This window comes from Tasmannia lanceolata, unplaced genomic scaffold, assembly GCF_043159265.1.
Source record: "Tasmannia lanceolata isolate RefF3 unplaced genomic scaffold, GAP_Taslan_0.1 ptg000015l, whole genome shotgun sequence".
In the NCBI taxonomy this organism is placed as follows: Eukaryota; Viridiplantae; Streptophyta; class Magnoliopsida; order Canellales; family Winteraceae; genus Tasmannia; species Tasmannia lanceolata.
Genome location: NW_027518692.1, coordinates 32239964 through 32256038, shown reverse-complemented (window position 1 = coordinate 32256038; position 16075 = coordinate 32239964). Strand labels below are relative to the sequence as shown.

At 40.4% G+C, this 16075-nt stretch overlaps 2 protein-coding genes, 1 non-coding gene and 1 pseudogene across 3 annotated transcripts; 1 reads left to right on the top strand and 3 right to left on the bottom strand.

The window, feature by feature from the left end:
• Window positions 1-3493: 3493 nt before the first annotated feature.
• On the bottom strand, window positions 3494-4161 carry LOC143891937 (FRIGIDA-like protein 2; annotated as a pseudogene).
• A 1252-nt stretch (window positions 4162-5413) lies between these two features.
• Window positions 5414-12574, bottom strand: LOC143846584 (truncated FRIGIDA-like protein 1). The gene is made up of 3 exons (XM_077355058.1): window positions 11132-12574; window positions 6220-6395; window positions 5414-6135 (listed from the first exon to the last, which is right to left on the bottom strand). The coding sequence occupies exons 1-3, from the start codon at window positions 11892-11894 to the stop codon at window positions 5650-5652; spliced, it is 1425 nt and encodes a 474-aa protein (XP_077211173.1). The 5' UTR covers window positions 11895-12574; the 3' UTR covers window positions 5414-5649.
• LOC143847711 (small nucleolar RNA SNORD96 family) lies at window positions 6464-6554 on the bottom strand. The gene has a single exon (XR_013235223.1). It is a non-coding gene; the product is annotated as a small nucleolar RNA SNORD96 family (small nucleolar RNA).
• Window positions 12575-13945: 1371 nt separating the features above from the next.
• LOC143846579 (uncharacterized) lies at window positions 13946-15833 on the top strand. The gene has a single exon (XM_077355054.1). It carries the CDS (start codon window positions 14184-14186, stop codon window positions 15696-15698), a length of 1515 nt encoding a protein of 504 aa, XP_077211169.1. The 5' UTR covers window positions 13946-14183; the 3' UTR covers window positions 15699-15833.
• The last annotated feature ends 242 nt before the right edge of the window (window positions 15834-16075 follow it).

The following is a 16075-nucleotide window of genomic DNA, read 5'->3' as shown; positions in this document are numbered from 1 at the left end:
CACAAATGACTATACAGAATTAGGTATATGGAGATGGTGGAAAGAAGAAAATTTGATAAAAGGAACCTGTTTTTAAATTTTGGTTTCGGAATGCGTTTCGGTCCTTACTGAAACCGAAATTTTTGGCCGAAATTTCGGACAAACTCCACGAAATCAAATAAAATAATATTTTATTCCATAGAAAATTTCGGCTCGGCCAAAATTTCGGTAATTCCAGCTGAAATTTCGGAAAAGTATTAGATAATGAATAAATTCCAGATTTTTTGGTGAAATCCCTTAAATTTTGGACCAAGGTCCGAAATTTCGGAATTTCGATTTAAAATAATGTAACGTTTCGGCCTTTCAGGTAACAAGGATTTCGATTTCAGTAATGACCGAAATCGGATTTCAGTCGAAATTTAAAACCTTGGTTACAACCATAGTTACCACGCAGGGAAACAAATTCAGGAAGCGAAATTCGAAACGAAAGCAGGGAACAGCGTGGAAAACAGGGAAAACGAGAAACGTAGAAACAATAGAAAATCATATGATGAACACATTAAGAAACGTCTTGTAAACACATTAAAAACGTTTCAGAAACGATAATAAACGTCAAGGAAAACACACATGAAATACAAGAGAAACACAGAGATACAAGAGAAGCATGAGAAATATGTGAGGAATGCACCAAACTTTTTTCATAATTGTTATTAAATTAGAAGCAAATACGGATTATTTACATATGTTCCTTACCTATTTAATTTTTTTGTAGAATGTTTTACTTATTTCTATTTTTATTACTATGTGTACTACTGTTTTCCGTTTTAATATGTTTCATAATTTTTTGGTGTGATTTTTACAAAACGTTTCTAGTATGGAAATGTGTCTCTCATGGCCAGGCAATGGCAGCAAGGATGCTCCTCAAGGAGCTGGAATATGAGACCACAGTGCAAAAGAGATCAACAAAAAGGACCATGAACTCCAAAAGAGCTCTATCTATGACGCTTAATTTGGATTCTACAAACACGATTTGTTTTTCCAACAAGGTAAGGAGATTTTCAACCAGAAAATCTTCCCCATTACATGCTAAAAAAATGAGCAAGAAAAACATATAAAGGCAATTACAACCAAATAAAGATCGATAAACTGCAAAGAATCAATAACACATAAATATCTAAAGACTAAGCACAATGATTTATTCTGCATGAGAAAAATAACTAAAACTAAAAAAGGATAAACAAAATAAATGATGAATGTACAAATGAAATGTCTCATGGCCAGTCCCAGGGTGTAATGGCAGCGACACTGCTCCCCAAAGCAATGGAATATGAGACGGCTCAGTAACAGAGGAGATCCTTTGAAAGGACCATCAACTCCAAATAGATTTATCTAGGACGTTTACCAAGGAATGTACAAACACGACGTTTGCTCCAACATGGTAAGGAGACTTTCACCCAGAAAAATCTTCCCCGTCATTGCAATTCAAAAAAAAAAGTGCTCTTAATGTCGTCGTAAAGGGACGAAGTTTGATGAACTTTAAAATTAAAAATAAAGAAAACAGAAAGATTCGGGCCACGCTCAGACGGCCGAGCCGAGCCTAGCCGGGCGTGTGGTATAGCCAAAAGCCCACCGGGACCACCTGGCGACTCATGCGCGTAGCCCCCCTTTTTCAACTTCCCATTCACAAGGGACGAAATGTGAAAAGATATATATATATATATATATATATATATATATATATATATATATATATATATATATTATATGAGAAAACTGTTGGTGAGCTTAAGCGCACCAAACCTATGGTGCGCTTAAGCTCCCCAATCACATGGGGGCCTACTTTGTTAGGTGATCCAAAGCATTCATTTTAAAGGCCTTATGATAGATGGGGGTGTACCAAAAATCAGCTCCATAGGATCATCCTAACCCCTTCATTTGTGGAGGACAAAAATGGGCAGATTTGTGTCTGTCCATTTTTGTCCTCCACAAATGGAGGGGTTAGGATGATCCTATGGAGCTGATTTTTGGTACACCCCCTATCCATGTAGGGGACTTTAAAATGAATGCTTTGGATCACCTAACAAAGTGGGCCCTCATGTGATTGGGGCGCTTAAGCTCACCAAAAGTTTGGTGAGCTTAAGCGCACCAACAGTTTCCTCATATTATATATATATATATATATATATATATATATATATATTACACATATAGATATACGTATACACCTATACATATACAGAGAGTATATACAAATCTAAAGACTGCATATAAAATATAAGAAAATGATCTATTCCAATAAAAAGGATCAGCAGGGAACCAAATACTGAATAGAAAAAAGATAATGCAGATGTCAACAGACTGAAAAAATGTGTTTCACATCTCCAAGCTCTATCTGTGACATTTATTTTGGATTCTACAAACACGATTTGCTTTCCCCAACAAGGTAAGGAGATTTTCACCCAGACACAACTCAACTCAACTCAACTCAACAAAGCCTTTCACCCAGACACATACGAAAAAAATGAGCAAGAAAAACATAGAAAGGCAATTACAACCAAATACAGATCGATAAACTGAAGAGAATCAACAGCACATAAATATCGAAAGACAATGCACAATGATTTATTCTGCATAAGACAAACAAAGGAAATGAGGTTTGCACCAACAAAATGTGTGCCTCATGGCCGGTCCCAAGAGGTAATGGCAGCAACGCTACTCCCCAAGGCGATGGAATATGAGACCGCTCTATAAAAGAGGAGATCCTTAGAAAGGACCATCAACTCCAAAGAGCTTTATCTATGACGTTTACCGAGGAATGTACAACCACAATTTGTTTGCTCCAACATGGTAAGGAAATTTTCACCCAGAAAAATCTTCCCCGTCATTGCCATTCAAGAAAAAAAATTCTTCCCCATCACATACTACAGCAACTATAAAAAAGAATTAACATCAAGAAACAACGAAGGGAACTTTTAGCTAGTTACAAACAGCTGAAATCGCCAAGAGAGTAACATTAAGATAATTAGGGTGGTGAAAGATAGAATCTTTCAGGACAAAAGGCTTACATATTAAAATTAGATGAATGAATAATTGAACATACAGACATTGATTAAAATAAAATTAGTAGTATAGGGAGATTCAAAATATCATGTCAGGAGAAATTACATTGGAGAAAAGCAACCACAAGCAAAATTTTGAATAGCCCAACTAGTGGAAATCACATAATAACATTTCCTCTACAAGATAAGCATGAAAAATCACAAAGAGAAAAACACAGAAGTAATTGACACAGCATCTAAAAGACAATCGTTCTGGACAAAAGGTTCAGGTACTAAAATTATATGAATGAATATTTGAGCATACAGACATCGAAGATTTAAACTATTATGTGAGAAAAAATTGTGTAGTATAACAGCACCAACAAGTAAATTTTTGAATATCTTCACTAGTAGAAATAGCATTTCTTCTACAAGATAAGCATGAAAAATCACAAAGACAAAAACACGGTAAGTAATTAACACAAAAGCATCTAAAAGTGTTTATTCCTCAGGTCCTTACCAGGAACTTTCTCTGCAAGATGGAACGCCTTAAACAAATCAATATGCCGAGGAATAAAAACGAAAAGCTCCAATAACTCCTCTACGTCAAATGCAGAAACCAATCCAAGTATAGCTAAAAGCTGCATAAAAGCAACAATTTCTACAGGTTTTTCACCCCCTGGACTAATCTTCCCCTTCCATTCAACTGCCAATTTCATCGCCCTCTCCTTCACCGGATTGTTAATCGCCGGTGATATCAAAACCAAACGCTCTAACAGAAGAATACACGTCTAATCATCGCCAATTTTACATCCTTATCTCCCTTTGAATTCAGATCAACAGAACTATAGAATCCATCCATGGCATCCAAAACCAATTTCGCGGGATCAGAAGCGAACCTAAGAGCCCCCTCAATCTCATTCCGAATTTTCGCAATCACTTTATTATTCTTATTAATGATATAAGATTTCAATCCCTTTCCATCGATTTTTTCACACAAGGATTTCAGCTCCGCCCGCCGAGTCGCCTCTAATGACTCTTCTGGTTTTTCAACTGAAACTTTCTCCTTTGCAATCTCCTTTAATTCGACCTCTTTGAAGAGAGTTTTGATCGATTTTTCAACCGAGTCGATGTATGCCTCGATATTTTTTCATATTACAAGACCCTACAAGAGGGATTAAAAAACTCAAATAACTAAATTGGATTTGTGGATGGCCAGGGTGGTGTCCAAACTTGGTTGGACCAATATGGCACTCCATGAAAGTAGTAAAAAGTGAGTTCAAAGGCCCATTGAAAAATCAGCAAAGAACAAGCAAAATTGCAAAACAGATAGCCTCCACCCATGGACCTACGTGAAATCCCAAGGAGCTTCGTACGGTGGTTCTGTCCAAAACAAAAAATTGGGTGACGGCTTGCATAGAGCTCCGCGTGAAGCCTCTGTACTAGCCGTAGGGAGACCAATGATGGCTAGTTTTGCCACCCCTCTATAAATATGGTCATTGGGCTCATTTAAAACCATCTCAATAGCTTACCTAATCCTTTTATGATCATTTACTTACCTTAAAATCTTCACTTTGATCAAATTCTTCACTCACTCCCTCTCAAGTGCCTTAACTTGTGAATTTCTTTGAGAGACTACTAGGATCAACTAGTAATCATTCTTCGAGTGTGAGAAGTGCTTTGGAACTAAGAGGCAAGAGAGCTAGTTATTTTCCTTTCTTCATTGTACTTTATAGGGATTTGCACTCTTGTTTTCTTGCTCAAGTGTCGTGATAAAGGATCTCCTGCATTTTGACAAAAGCTAGCAGGATAACTGATTCAGATACTCGAGATCTGACATAGTTGCTTGATCGCTGCAAAGCAAAAAATCATCAACAAGAGAATCATACTTAATGGAATGTCATAGTAAAGGCACTGATTTAATCAGGGAATAAGATGGGGACTGGGTTAAAGATTGTACTATTATAGGGAATGCGAGGGTGGAGGAATGGAGATTCGATGAGAGGAGTGAAAGAACCAAGGCGGAATGTAAGGCAATGGCCCTTAAGCTGAACTAAAGGAACCAGGAGAGAAGTTTGATTCGAGGGAAGGGAAGGTACGTTGAACCTTGTATTTAAGGCATTGATTTGAGGCACTAGGAAACATAGAACATGATAGCTGTCTAGCCAGAGATTGTGCAAGAACCTTGAAAAGAGCCCAGAGTACCCAAAAAATAAAAAGAAAAAGAAAAAGAAAAGAAAATAAAACTGAGGCATTGCCATTAAGCACCTAGTCAATCAACATGAAATGAAACACTATTCAACTACTAATATGTGGGCACCCTGACCTTGATTATAGAGCAGGTTAGGGTGTAGAATACCAAGACTAAACTGTCTATAGAATGTAGAAAACCAAAGGAAAATAAAGACCACTATCTAATATGGATGAAACCCCAAAGGAGATTATAACACATTCAATTAAGATCCACAGCAGCTAGGAACTAAGCCAAAGTTACAATTATGACCATAATTGTCACAACCTATGTCAAAAGCAGAAATAACAGTCTATGTTCGGCTTATCAAATGACTCAGAAAGTGATGCCAAGGTTTACCAAGTTATCCACATCGACCGAACTCAGTTGAACTACACCAGACTAAGGGTCGTATTGTGGATGATATGACAAGCCACCAGACAAAGTGTAACCACTATAACCTAATGGCTTATGAGCACTAAAACCCAAAGGTGCTATCAGAAAGCTGGTACCTGGGCAGTCATAGGGCATACTAGTTCCTGCCATACCAGATCCCGCCAAACCACCAGAAGGCTTTGTTTGTTGTTGAATCAAATAGACCAAGGGCCCAGAAGGCTGTGGTTGTTGTTGATTGGCTGCTCTTTGAGATGAAGTAGGAGAGGGGACATAAGGGGCAGTAGTTGCAGAAGGTCGATGCTTCTTGTTTGGTGGCTGGTGCTGGGATTTAGGTGCAGCACGTTTCTTTTCTTCCCTCTGTGCCTTCTGCTGCTCAAACTGGGAAATACGCTTCTCGAGATTCATAGATGAAAATTCAGATTCAAGCTTGTATCCCCTTACAAATTTAATTACTTCTTTTACAGCATGAATTTCTTCTCCGGTGGCGAAATTCTGTAACAGAATAGACAGTATATAGTATCACTGAGAGTAAAGCCATTGAATTATTTGGGGAATCTATATAATGATGCTACATACATGAGACTCAGCTGAGTGATTGCCCTTTTTTCGGATTTCTTGAGCAGCCTTCTCGGATTCCTTCAAGTATGCTTTCAACAACGGTATCGGAGGGAACTTATCCATAAGCTCAGAATTATAGATGAACTTAGCAGCTTGAAGTTGCTTCCCCTTGCTGACCAGTTTCTGAAGAAAATCTGATACAGGCAAAAAAAAGGATGACTAAAACACATAATCCACACCATGGACAAACATAAGTAAAATGTGGTCTCTGAATTGAAGAATAACATCAATGCTTCAAAAACCATTCAGTCCTGAAAGATGGTGTTTTTTTAATATGATCACATCAGTGGCGAACAATGTGAAGACTCTAGAAGATGGAATGTCATTGTCAAGATGTCTTTTCAATTCCGAAGGAGCACCCAGTCATTGGCAATATTTCCATGAAACGGCAATCAAGATTGTGTTCTTTAACCATTTTAGGGAGTTATTTTTCTGTTTTTTGGCTAAAAAATAAAGAGAATGACATTCTTTAAGGATTTCAACAACTAATCAAAAGATGCATCCCTAAAAATACAAAATTTATGCCCCTTGTCATATTTCATGAACTATTGTGAATCGGCCTATCTCCATCAATTAAAACCCTAACCTCTCTCTCTCTCTCTCTCTCTCTCTCTCTCTCTCTCTCTCTCTCTCTCTCTCTCTCTCTCTCTCTCTCTCTCTCTCTCTCTCTCTCTCCTAGATGGGTTCAATGGAGGGTTTGATCAGATAGAACGGTGGGCCTCCAAAGTGTAATGGAGACCAGCATAGGAGAACAAGATGGCAGATTGCCGGATGGGGATATCGCGCTGATAATCTGCTGGAGACAGACCAAGGAAGCAAAAGGTGGGGGTTCTACCACTGGATGTCACCCTGTCAAGGTCATCAACCTAAATGCCCCTTTTTTCTTCTTTTTTTCTGTTACATAAGGAAGGAGAGATTGAAGAGGAGGTTAGCCACAGAATAAGAGCAGGTTGGTTGAAGTAGAAGCATGCTTCAGGAGTTCTGTGCGACAAGATATCAGGTTTTGTAAGGGGTCTAGTTGAAGTAAGGATCAAACCATTTTGGAAGGGTACAAATTAGAGGCCATGAGCCACCTGTTCCTAATCTGATGTCATTTTCTTCGGCCCAGCCGGTTGTTTACCATTCTTAGCAAGCAGTTGTTCATAATCCTTAAGTGTTGGATGTGGAGGCGGAGCCGCAGCTAATTTTCAGTCATAAGGTGATTGTTCTATCTCCATCGGCTTCTGATTCCCTTAGACCTTAGCCCCCTTGCCAAGGAGGGAAGAATGGGTAGCTCCATCCCTAGGTAACACTGTGATTAAGAACTAGAAAGGTATAGATCGGGCTCTGCAGTTCTTTCTAGCCAGGCGATGGAGCCAAAGGTAAACCTACTAACCCAGGTTGTGGAAATTGCATTTGCAGCGGAGATCAAGGAGAATCAACCTACCAATCATTATCTGTCCCCCGCAGTTATGCGAGTTTCAATTAAAGAGAATATATGTGGTTTGCCTATGACTCCTTGTGTTCGGCAGGATGCAGGGGCAAGAACTCAGATGACTGACAAAAATCCAAGCTATCCGACAAGGGCATCTCTCGATCCAAACCCTTTTGCAAGCATCTCCCCATAGGGACAGGATGAAAGTGAATCTGAGCCAGAAGATTCAGAGATTCAAATGACGGACGTTACATAGAAAGTCGGGAAGAATGTGATAGCATAAAGAGAAAAGAAGGAAAATGTGGGAATGCTAGGAAAGAATGCAAAGAATTAATTATAATTCATCAATCTAACGGTTGTCCCCAATTGCAATGGAAAGACCTGATGGCAATCTGTTAGAGATTCTAGGAAATCATATATTGGCGATCAGCAGAGCTTTGGGTTTAACATATGTGAGTCTGGAGCCGAGCTTTCGCCGATTGTTTCATATAGCTGAAATAAGGGAAAGGCATGTGAAGGACCACCAAGTAGATGCATTGATATCATAGGCCTCGAGAAGGATGTTGAGGGACCTAATCAGAGTGCAGTCATCGGTTAATAACGAAGGCACTTCGAGCAGCACAATGCAAGGCTGAGGGAAGGGCCGAATGGATGGAACTGTGTCACAGGGGGCAATTGTCTCATATTGGTGATCAATGAAGATCATAATATGGAATGTGAGAGGTTTGGGCCGCCTCAGTACAATTAGCCCGGGTTAAGAAATTTAAGAGGAAGCATAAACCAAACATTCTATGGGCATATTTGATTTCAAGTTAAGTTTCCAGGACAAAAAAAAATCTCGAACAACCATATACTCAGCGTTTGTCGAGCAACTATTCGTAATAGAAGTTGTCCCACATTAACATTTTAACCCTGAAATTAGAGTAACTGAAAACCCACATGAGGAGCGATTTCAGTTGCCCACTCAAAGATAAATCTTGGGTAAATATCGTATGCTCCCATTTCTATCCAAAATCGGATCCAAAAAAAGGCTTTCACGCATGACGCTCACCACGTGTACCATTTCTCCGTCTCCACTCTCGCACCCTCATCACATTGGCAAGGTCTCTCTCTGCACTTGCAGAGTTTGCCAGTTGTTGAAAGAGTGGAAAAGGGCAGTTGAAAGGGATGAAAGGGCAGTAGAAAGGGTTGAAAAGGATGGTTTAAATGGTTGAAAGGACATTTGAAACTAATGGAAATCTTTGATGGAAGGGAGATGGAGTCGTGTAGGGAATGACAAGGAGCAAATTAAGGGAAAATTGGTTAAGGTTAGATCAAGAAGTGGATTCTTGGGGAGGTTAACGTAGGTAGTTAGAATTCAAGAAAGGGGTTAAAGAAAGAACAAGAATTGGTGGAGGAAAAGGTTGAAGGAGAATGTTAAGTGATGAATCGGTTGAGAAGGGGTCTATTGGTGGTTTTCAAGATTGATGAATTGGTTAAGAGAATCAAGAAGATGGTGTGATTTTCAATGGAAAGGCTACCTTGATAGACGAGTTCGAGAAAACAATTCCTGGATAATATAACATTGAACAAACAGTAGATGAATCATTGTTAACAAACAAGTTAAAAAACATTGTCAACAAACAAAACATAAAACTAACTCGGGATAAACTATTCGTGACAACAATGGTTTGAGACAAGAGCTTATTCTGGATAACATAGCCTGAAATCAAATTGCCCTATGCATCCATGAAACTAAAATGGGTGCATGCACACGCCTATTTTGAAGGCATTGCGACATCTGTCATCGTGGAATTATTTGACAATTGACGCCATAGGCACTGCAGAGGGCGTCTTGGTGGCTTTGGACTCCGTCGAGGTTGAAATGAGGGAGACCTAAATCGGGTGATTCTCGATATCCATTGTATTGAGTAAGGTATCTGACCAGACCATGCGGATGTTTACAGGGGTCTATTGACCAATTCATAGAGTTGACCCGGGCCTGCTTTGCAATGAGCTGGAGGTCTTTAAGGAGCAGATGGGCCTTCTCGTGGTGTATAAAGGGGTGACTTTAACATCGCTAGACTTGTGGAAGGCTAGGGCATTTGCAGATTTCATTGGTAGATACGAGCTCATGGACTTACCGCTTATCGGAGCTCAATTCACTAGGTCGAGGAACGAAAGAAAGATTCCATATTTACCCGCGTTGTTCGAGGCTTTCCGAGATGCATATCAAAAAGTTTTGCCCATCACTGCCCCTTGCTACTCGACCCTAGGCTGCAGTGCTGGGGACATATTTCATTCCGATTCGAGCAGGCATGGCTCAAGATCCCAAAGATGGGGGAGAGAGATTGGGGAAGTGGTGGAATGAGGTCTCTTTTTCAAGACTGACTGACGTAATCATTGGTAACAAGCTAAGACATCTGAAAAAAAAAAGTTAAATGAGTGGAATCAGGAATCCAGGCGGGAGCAAGAGGAAAAAAAAACTAGCGTTGCTACGCCGAATTCGGGAAATTGCTATGCCAGAGAAGAGAAGGTGGAGGAGACGAGATCTTTATAAGAGCAGTATAACCGACTATTGCTCCAGGAGGAGATTTTCTGGAGGCAGAGATTTAGAGGCTTAGGGTTCAAAGAGGGAGACAAAAATACTGCTTACTGTCATAGGATTGCTTGAAGGCAAGCCAGTTGCATAGCCACTCTGAAGGCTGATGGGATTATCGCGGAGGAGAAGGAAGTTATATCAGAAGAGATAGTATGATTCTACTCAAGGTTGTAGCGTTGTACTCATCAGAAAATGGGCAGACAAAAGAAATGAGGATTGTACAAATGAAATGTGTGCATCATGGCCAATCCCAGGAAGTAATGGCAGCAACGCTGCTCCCCAAGGCGATGGAATTTGAGACCGCTCGGTAAAAGAGGAGATCCCCAAGGCGATGGAATATGAGACCGCTCGGTAAAAGAGGAGATCCCCAAAAAGGACCATCAACTCCAAAGAGATTTACCGCGGAATGTACAAACACGTTTAGTTTGCTCCAACATGGTAAGGAGACTTTCACCCAGAAAAATCTTCCTTCAAAAAATCAAAAAGAAAATATGCACCATCATAGACTACAGCAAATATAAAAAAGACATATCATCTAGAAACAACCAAGGTTAACATATAGAAACAGAAAAGGAAACTTTTAGCTAGCTAAAAACACCTGAAAGGGCCAAGATAGTGACACTAAAATAATTGAGGTGGTGAAAGACAAAATCTTTCTGGACAAAAGGTTCAGATGCTAAAATTATATGAATGAATATATGAACATACAGACAATATTTAAACTCTTAAGTGAGTAGAAATTTCATAGGAGAAAAGCGCCCACAGGCAAAAATTTAAATATCTTGACTAGTAGAAACAACATTTCCTCTATATGAGATAAGAATGAAAAATTGCAGACAAAATAACACAAGAGTAATTATTTCTCAGTTCCTTACCAGGAATTTTCTCTACAAGATCAAGCCCCTTAAACAAATCAATAGTCTGTTTCTGCGGAGCAACAATAACGAGAAGGTCCAATAACTCATCTACATCAAATGCAGAAACCAATCCGTAGGTTGCTAAAAGCTGCAAAAAACCAACAGTTTTTAAAGGGTGGCCACGTTGCAGACCAATCGACCCCCTCCAATGAACTGCCAATTTCATCGCCCTCTCCTTTGCGGGATTCTTAATCTCTGGAGATATCAAAAAAAGAGACTCTAACAGAATAATACAACTATGTCTAATCCCCATCAATTCATCTCTTTTTGAATTGTGAAAATCCCCCATGGCATCCAAAACCATCTTTGCTGGATTACAAGCAAACTGAAGAGCCCTAGCAATCTCATTCCTAATTTCCGCCACCTCTTTCCTGTTCTCATTGATGAAGGATCTCAATCCCTTTCCATCCATTTTTTCACACAAGGATTTCAATTCCGCCGCCCGCAGAGTCGCCTCTAATGACACTTCTTCTAGTTTTTCTACTGGAACTTTCTCCTTCTTAATCTCCTTCGCAATCTCTTTCAATTCCACCTCTTTGAAGCGAGTTTTGATCGATTTTTCAACCGAGTCGATGTATGCCTCGATGTCTTTCCATTGAAGGGTGAAAGAGGAGAGACAGGCGGAATAAGATTGGAGATATTCGAAGGCTTTTCGAAGAGCTTCCTTCTTTGCAGGAATGGATTTGATGGCTGCAGAAATAAACTTTGTAGAAGAAGCCATTTTTTATGCAGATTTATACGTGGAACAAAACCCTAATTGCCAAAATCTTACGTGATTTGAAACCCTAAGAACCACATTCTAAGAACCAAAAACCCTAATAGACGAAATCTTACGTGTTATTTTTCAGAAAGATACGCAGAACAAACCCTAATGGCCGAAATCTTACGTGATTTCTCTTCTCTACGCCTGAGAACGGGAAAATCTTACAGTATGAATGGAGGTAACCCTAAGAACGTAACCCTGGATCTGAAAAGATAGGAATGGGCCCATAAGTTGGGGGAGCGATTGTCATAAGAACGTAATCCTAGATCTGAAAAGAAACCCTAGATCATTAGGATGGCCCGTCCCACAAACATAAGCATGGCTTCTTCTCAAAACCGATTTTGTAGAAGAAGCCATTTATGCACAAGATCAAAACCTTAATAGACGAAATCTTACGTGATTTCCCTAGCCCAAAGAACGGAAATATAATGCCGAAACCCTAAGAACCAAATCCCTAACCCTAACGTTACAGTCTGAATGGATCTGAAAAAACGAAACCGGAATTCTAAAAACTTGATCTTAGAGCTAAAGAAAGACGAACAGGCCTTCACTTCAACTGGATAAAAAAAACACTAACCCTAACCTATCCCTAAACCCGAAAGTCGGTTGTGAGTGGGAAAGAGGGGGTGTAAGCCCTTCTAGTCCCACATTTTTCAAGAAGTAGATGATCCGAACCGTCCATGTGATGAAACACAATGTAAATAGATTAGATTGCGCCTTAGAAATCGTTTCCATATGATGATCGTGGCTCTCTTATATCTATAAGTTTCCATAATATGCAGTTCCTCTATAGATAGGATGATCCTAAATAGGATACATCGGAGGGTTGGAACCATCCATGTGATGAAACACAATGTAAATAGATTGTGCGCTAGAAATCATTTCCATAGGATGATCCTAGCCCACTTATCTATAGAAGTCTCCATATTCTCTATAGATAAGAGGGTTGGGATCATCCTATTTTTGGGCACAATCTATTTACGTTGTGGCCCATCACGTGGACGCTTTGGATCAGCCGTGGTCCATATAGTATTTTTTGAAAAATAATGTACTATAAAAACTCCTATTTGTAAGGCTCCTATTCAAAAGTCTCAATTTAGGCCCCACATGGGATGTGCATGTGGAAGTGATCTGATCAGCGTGCACAAGTGTGGCACATTTTCCATGGGGTCTGCATTCATTGAATAATCGTAGCCCTTGAAGGATCGAGCCTCATTTAGGGGAGAAGTTATACAGTCCACGGCACGTGCAGCCCAAAAACTATAAAAGCACAATCAAATAACTTAGCCAACAAAATTAAGAGAAAATTATAACTTTTGGGAGATGATAAATTCGCACCCCCTTTAAGATGATCCGGACCCCTTTCACATGAATCCGCGTCAAAAAGCTTATGAGACTTTTTGAAAGGGTGGGCTCAAGAAATCTTCACCGTTGGATGAGCCTAGCGCTCCGTAAAGGATCGAACGAGCTAGATGACAGCCCTCCCTTATCTTATGGAAAGGCGTATGATTGGGATAGAGCGGCAGGCAATGGATACCGTTCCCCCATAAGAGTACCCATAAACTTCCACGGATAAGAGGGTTTTCGGGACATCCTATAGAGAAGATTTTCCGGACCCACACTATCTACAACAGAGACCCAACAAATGAATGGTTGAGATCACCTAAGCAGGGTAGGGTCACTGTTTTTCTTTGCCATTTCTCGTGCTTGCACGGCTGTCCACAAAAGGCCTATTTTAGCAAAACCTACGCACCTAGTAGGGAATCCAGCAAGCAATCTATACATGTTTCCATAATATGCAGTTCATCTATGGATCAGAGGGCTGGGATGATCCTATAGAAATGATTGTTTGGGCACAACCTATTTACGTCATGGCCCATCATATGGACGGTTCGGATCATCTGATAGTGTGGTCCGTACATTACTTTTTGAAAATTACGGGACTACAAGGGCTTACAGCCTTACACCATATAAAATCTCCCTATAAATAACATAAAAACCAACCCTTTTCACTCTCTTTTTCATTACCGGAGTCCACACAGCGCAGCAGGCGTATTTTAGAGCCAAGAAAACCCCCTTCGGAACCAGAAAAAAACACAAAAAGAGACCTTTCTGTGCCCTAACCCTTACCCCCAAATCCTCTTCTCCCTTTCTTTCTCTTACTTTTGTTACCCTAACCCTAATCCTAATCCATCTCCTCTGCAATTTCTCCTACCCTCTCTCTCTCCCAAACCCTAATCCAAAACCATGCTTTTATCTCCAGGCCATTCACCTCGCCACATCTCCCTCTCCCCTTCCCCATCATCCTCTCAAACCCTAGAATCAACCCTCAATTCTTCAAACTCTAGAAACCCTACCAAACGCCACCCCGTTGTCCTCAATGAAGACAGCTATGTTGCCTCCATTGAAAAGATCATCGAGCGTGATTTCTTCCCTGACCTCCCCAAGCTCCGAGACCGTCTCGACTGGCTCGAGGCCATCCGTACCGGAGATTCGATCCAGATCCGAGACGCCCAATTAAAGATCTTGGAGCGCCGTGGCAAAACCACAATTCCCAACAATTTAGACGGTAAAATTCAAACTCCTGCTTCTAAGATTTTCTCATCACCAACACCAACACCATTCCATATCGACAAAACCCCGTCTAATTTGACATCGGGTTTAGGGGAATTTGGGGGGGATGATTTGGGAATTGACGATGATAAATTGTCGTTAGACGAGTTTTTTAGGCATTATACGAGTGAAGATAACCATAGTTTTTCGAAAATTATGGAGAAAGTTAGTCTAAAGAGGAAGGAGAGATATGGGTATTTGATGGAAGGGGAGGAGGAGGGGGAAGGGAAAAGGAAAAGCCTAGAAATTGAGAAGCGGGATCGGATTACTGATGGATATGGGACGTCTGATCAGCCTCCGAGTACGTTAGAAGGGTGGAATTATACTGCGAAGAATGCTTTAATGTATGATTCAACTAATCGTGAGGAAGCTGCGTTGACTGTGGCTGAAAGGGCGGAGAGATTAAAGGGTCTGACAAAGGAAATTGATCGTTTGAGCACGAGGTTTCATGGAAATTTGGTGGATTCTAGGCCGAAAGAGGATGAGACTGTTGCAATTCTTTACACCCCTGTTGCTGGTGCGACACCCGTGCCTTGGCCCTTTTCGGATAGAGAAGCTGAGAGGTTGAAAAGATATGATTTGGAGGATTTGAGAAAGACCCCGAATCCATTTTACGTTGAGTCTGCGAAAAAATCTGAAAATGGGTATAGTTTTGTTAGGACTCCATCGCCTGCGCCGGGTGTTGGTGAATCGCCATTCATTACATGGGGAGAGATTGAAGGGACGCCATTGAGATTGGAGCAAGAGGACACACCGGTTGGTATTGGGGGAAATGGTGAAGGGGCACATTTTAAGATCCCATGCCCGCCTTCAAGAGATTTGAAGGCCCACTCATTGTCAAGGGATGCTGCCCGTAAATTGAGGGAGAGATCGAGGATGTTTCAAAAGCCACCATTACATTCGCCGGCTAGAGGGGGCAGCATGAGCCCTAATGTTCGAACGCTTTCTCGAGCTGCTCAGAAGTTTGTGAGGAATGCCATCGCAAAGTCATCATCCTCTATTGACGAAAGCCTTCGAGCTAGTTATCGTGGCACCAGTCCGGGTATAGGGACTCCGAAAGCAGGGAGGAGCTTGACAAGATTTGGTAGAGATGGAAGCTTGGATTCTAGATCGCCTTCAGTAAGAGAGGATTCTAAACCTCCTGGGTGATGTTGGTTCATTTCCTTCGCTCTTTTGTTTATGGATAAATATAGTTAAGCAGTATGTTTATGACTATGTCTGTAGCTTTTGAATAAACATACTATTTCACAGATTTCAATACCTATCATTGCAGATGTGCACTTACCTGTGTTAATTGTTAATATTAGTTTCAATTTTCACCTTCGTAAGTTTTAGGTACATGAATTTTAGCCACTGGCTGAGACTTGGGCAAGAGTTAAGCTTTTTGGTGTGTGGGGTTTAGTTGAAAACTGCCTTATTATCAAGTTTTTTTTTCACAGATCGTCGCATGCTGGTAAATTAAAATCCAATGATAAAAAAATTATAGGTTTATGTAAATGATATGTTGTATATATGAAGATGGATTT

What these genes read in the sequence shown, in the direction of transcription:
- LOC143846584 (XM_077355058.1), bottom strand. Translation starts at nt 11,894, where the DNA reads ATGGCTTCTTCTACAAAGTTTATTTCTGCAGCCATCAAATCCATTCCT. An exon ending in TCTTGTAGAGAAAATTCCTG is followed by an intron (nt 6,396 to 11,131) that starts GTAAGGAACTGA and finishes TGCCTGTATCAG; the next exon opens with ATTTTCTTCAGAAACTGGTC. An exon ending in ATCACTCAGCTGAGTCTCAT is followed by an intron (nt 6,136 to 6,219) that starts GTATGTAGCATC and finishes ATTCTGTTACAG; the next exon opens with AATTTCGCCACCGGAGAAGA.
- LOC143846579 (XM_077355054.1), top strand. Translation starts at nt 14,184, where the DNA reads ATGCTTTTATCTCCAGGCCATTCACCTCGCCACATCTCCCTCTCCCCT.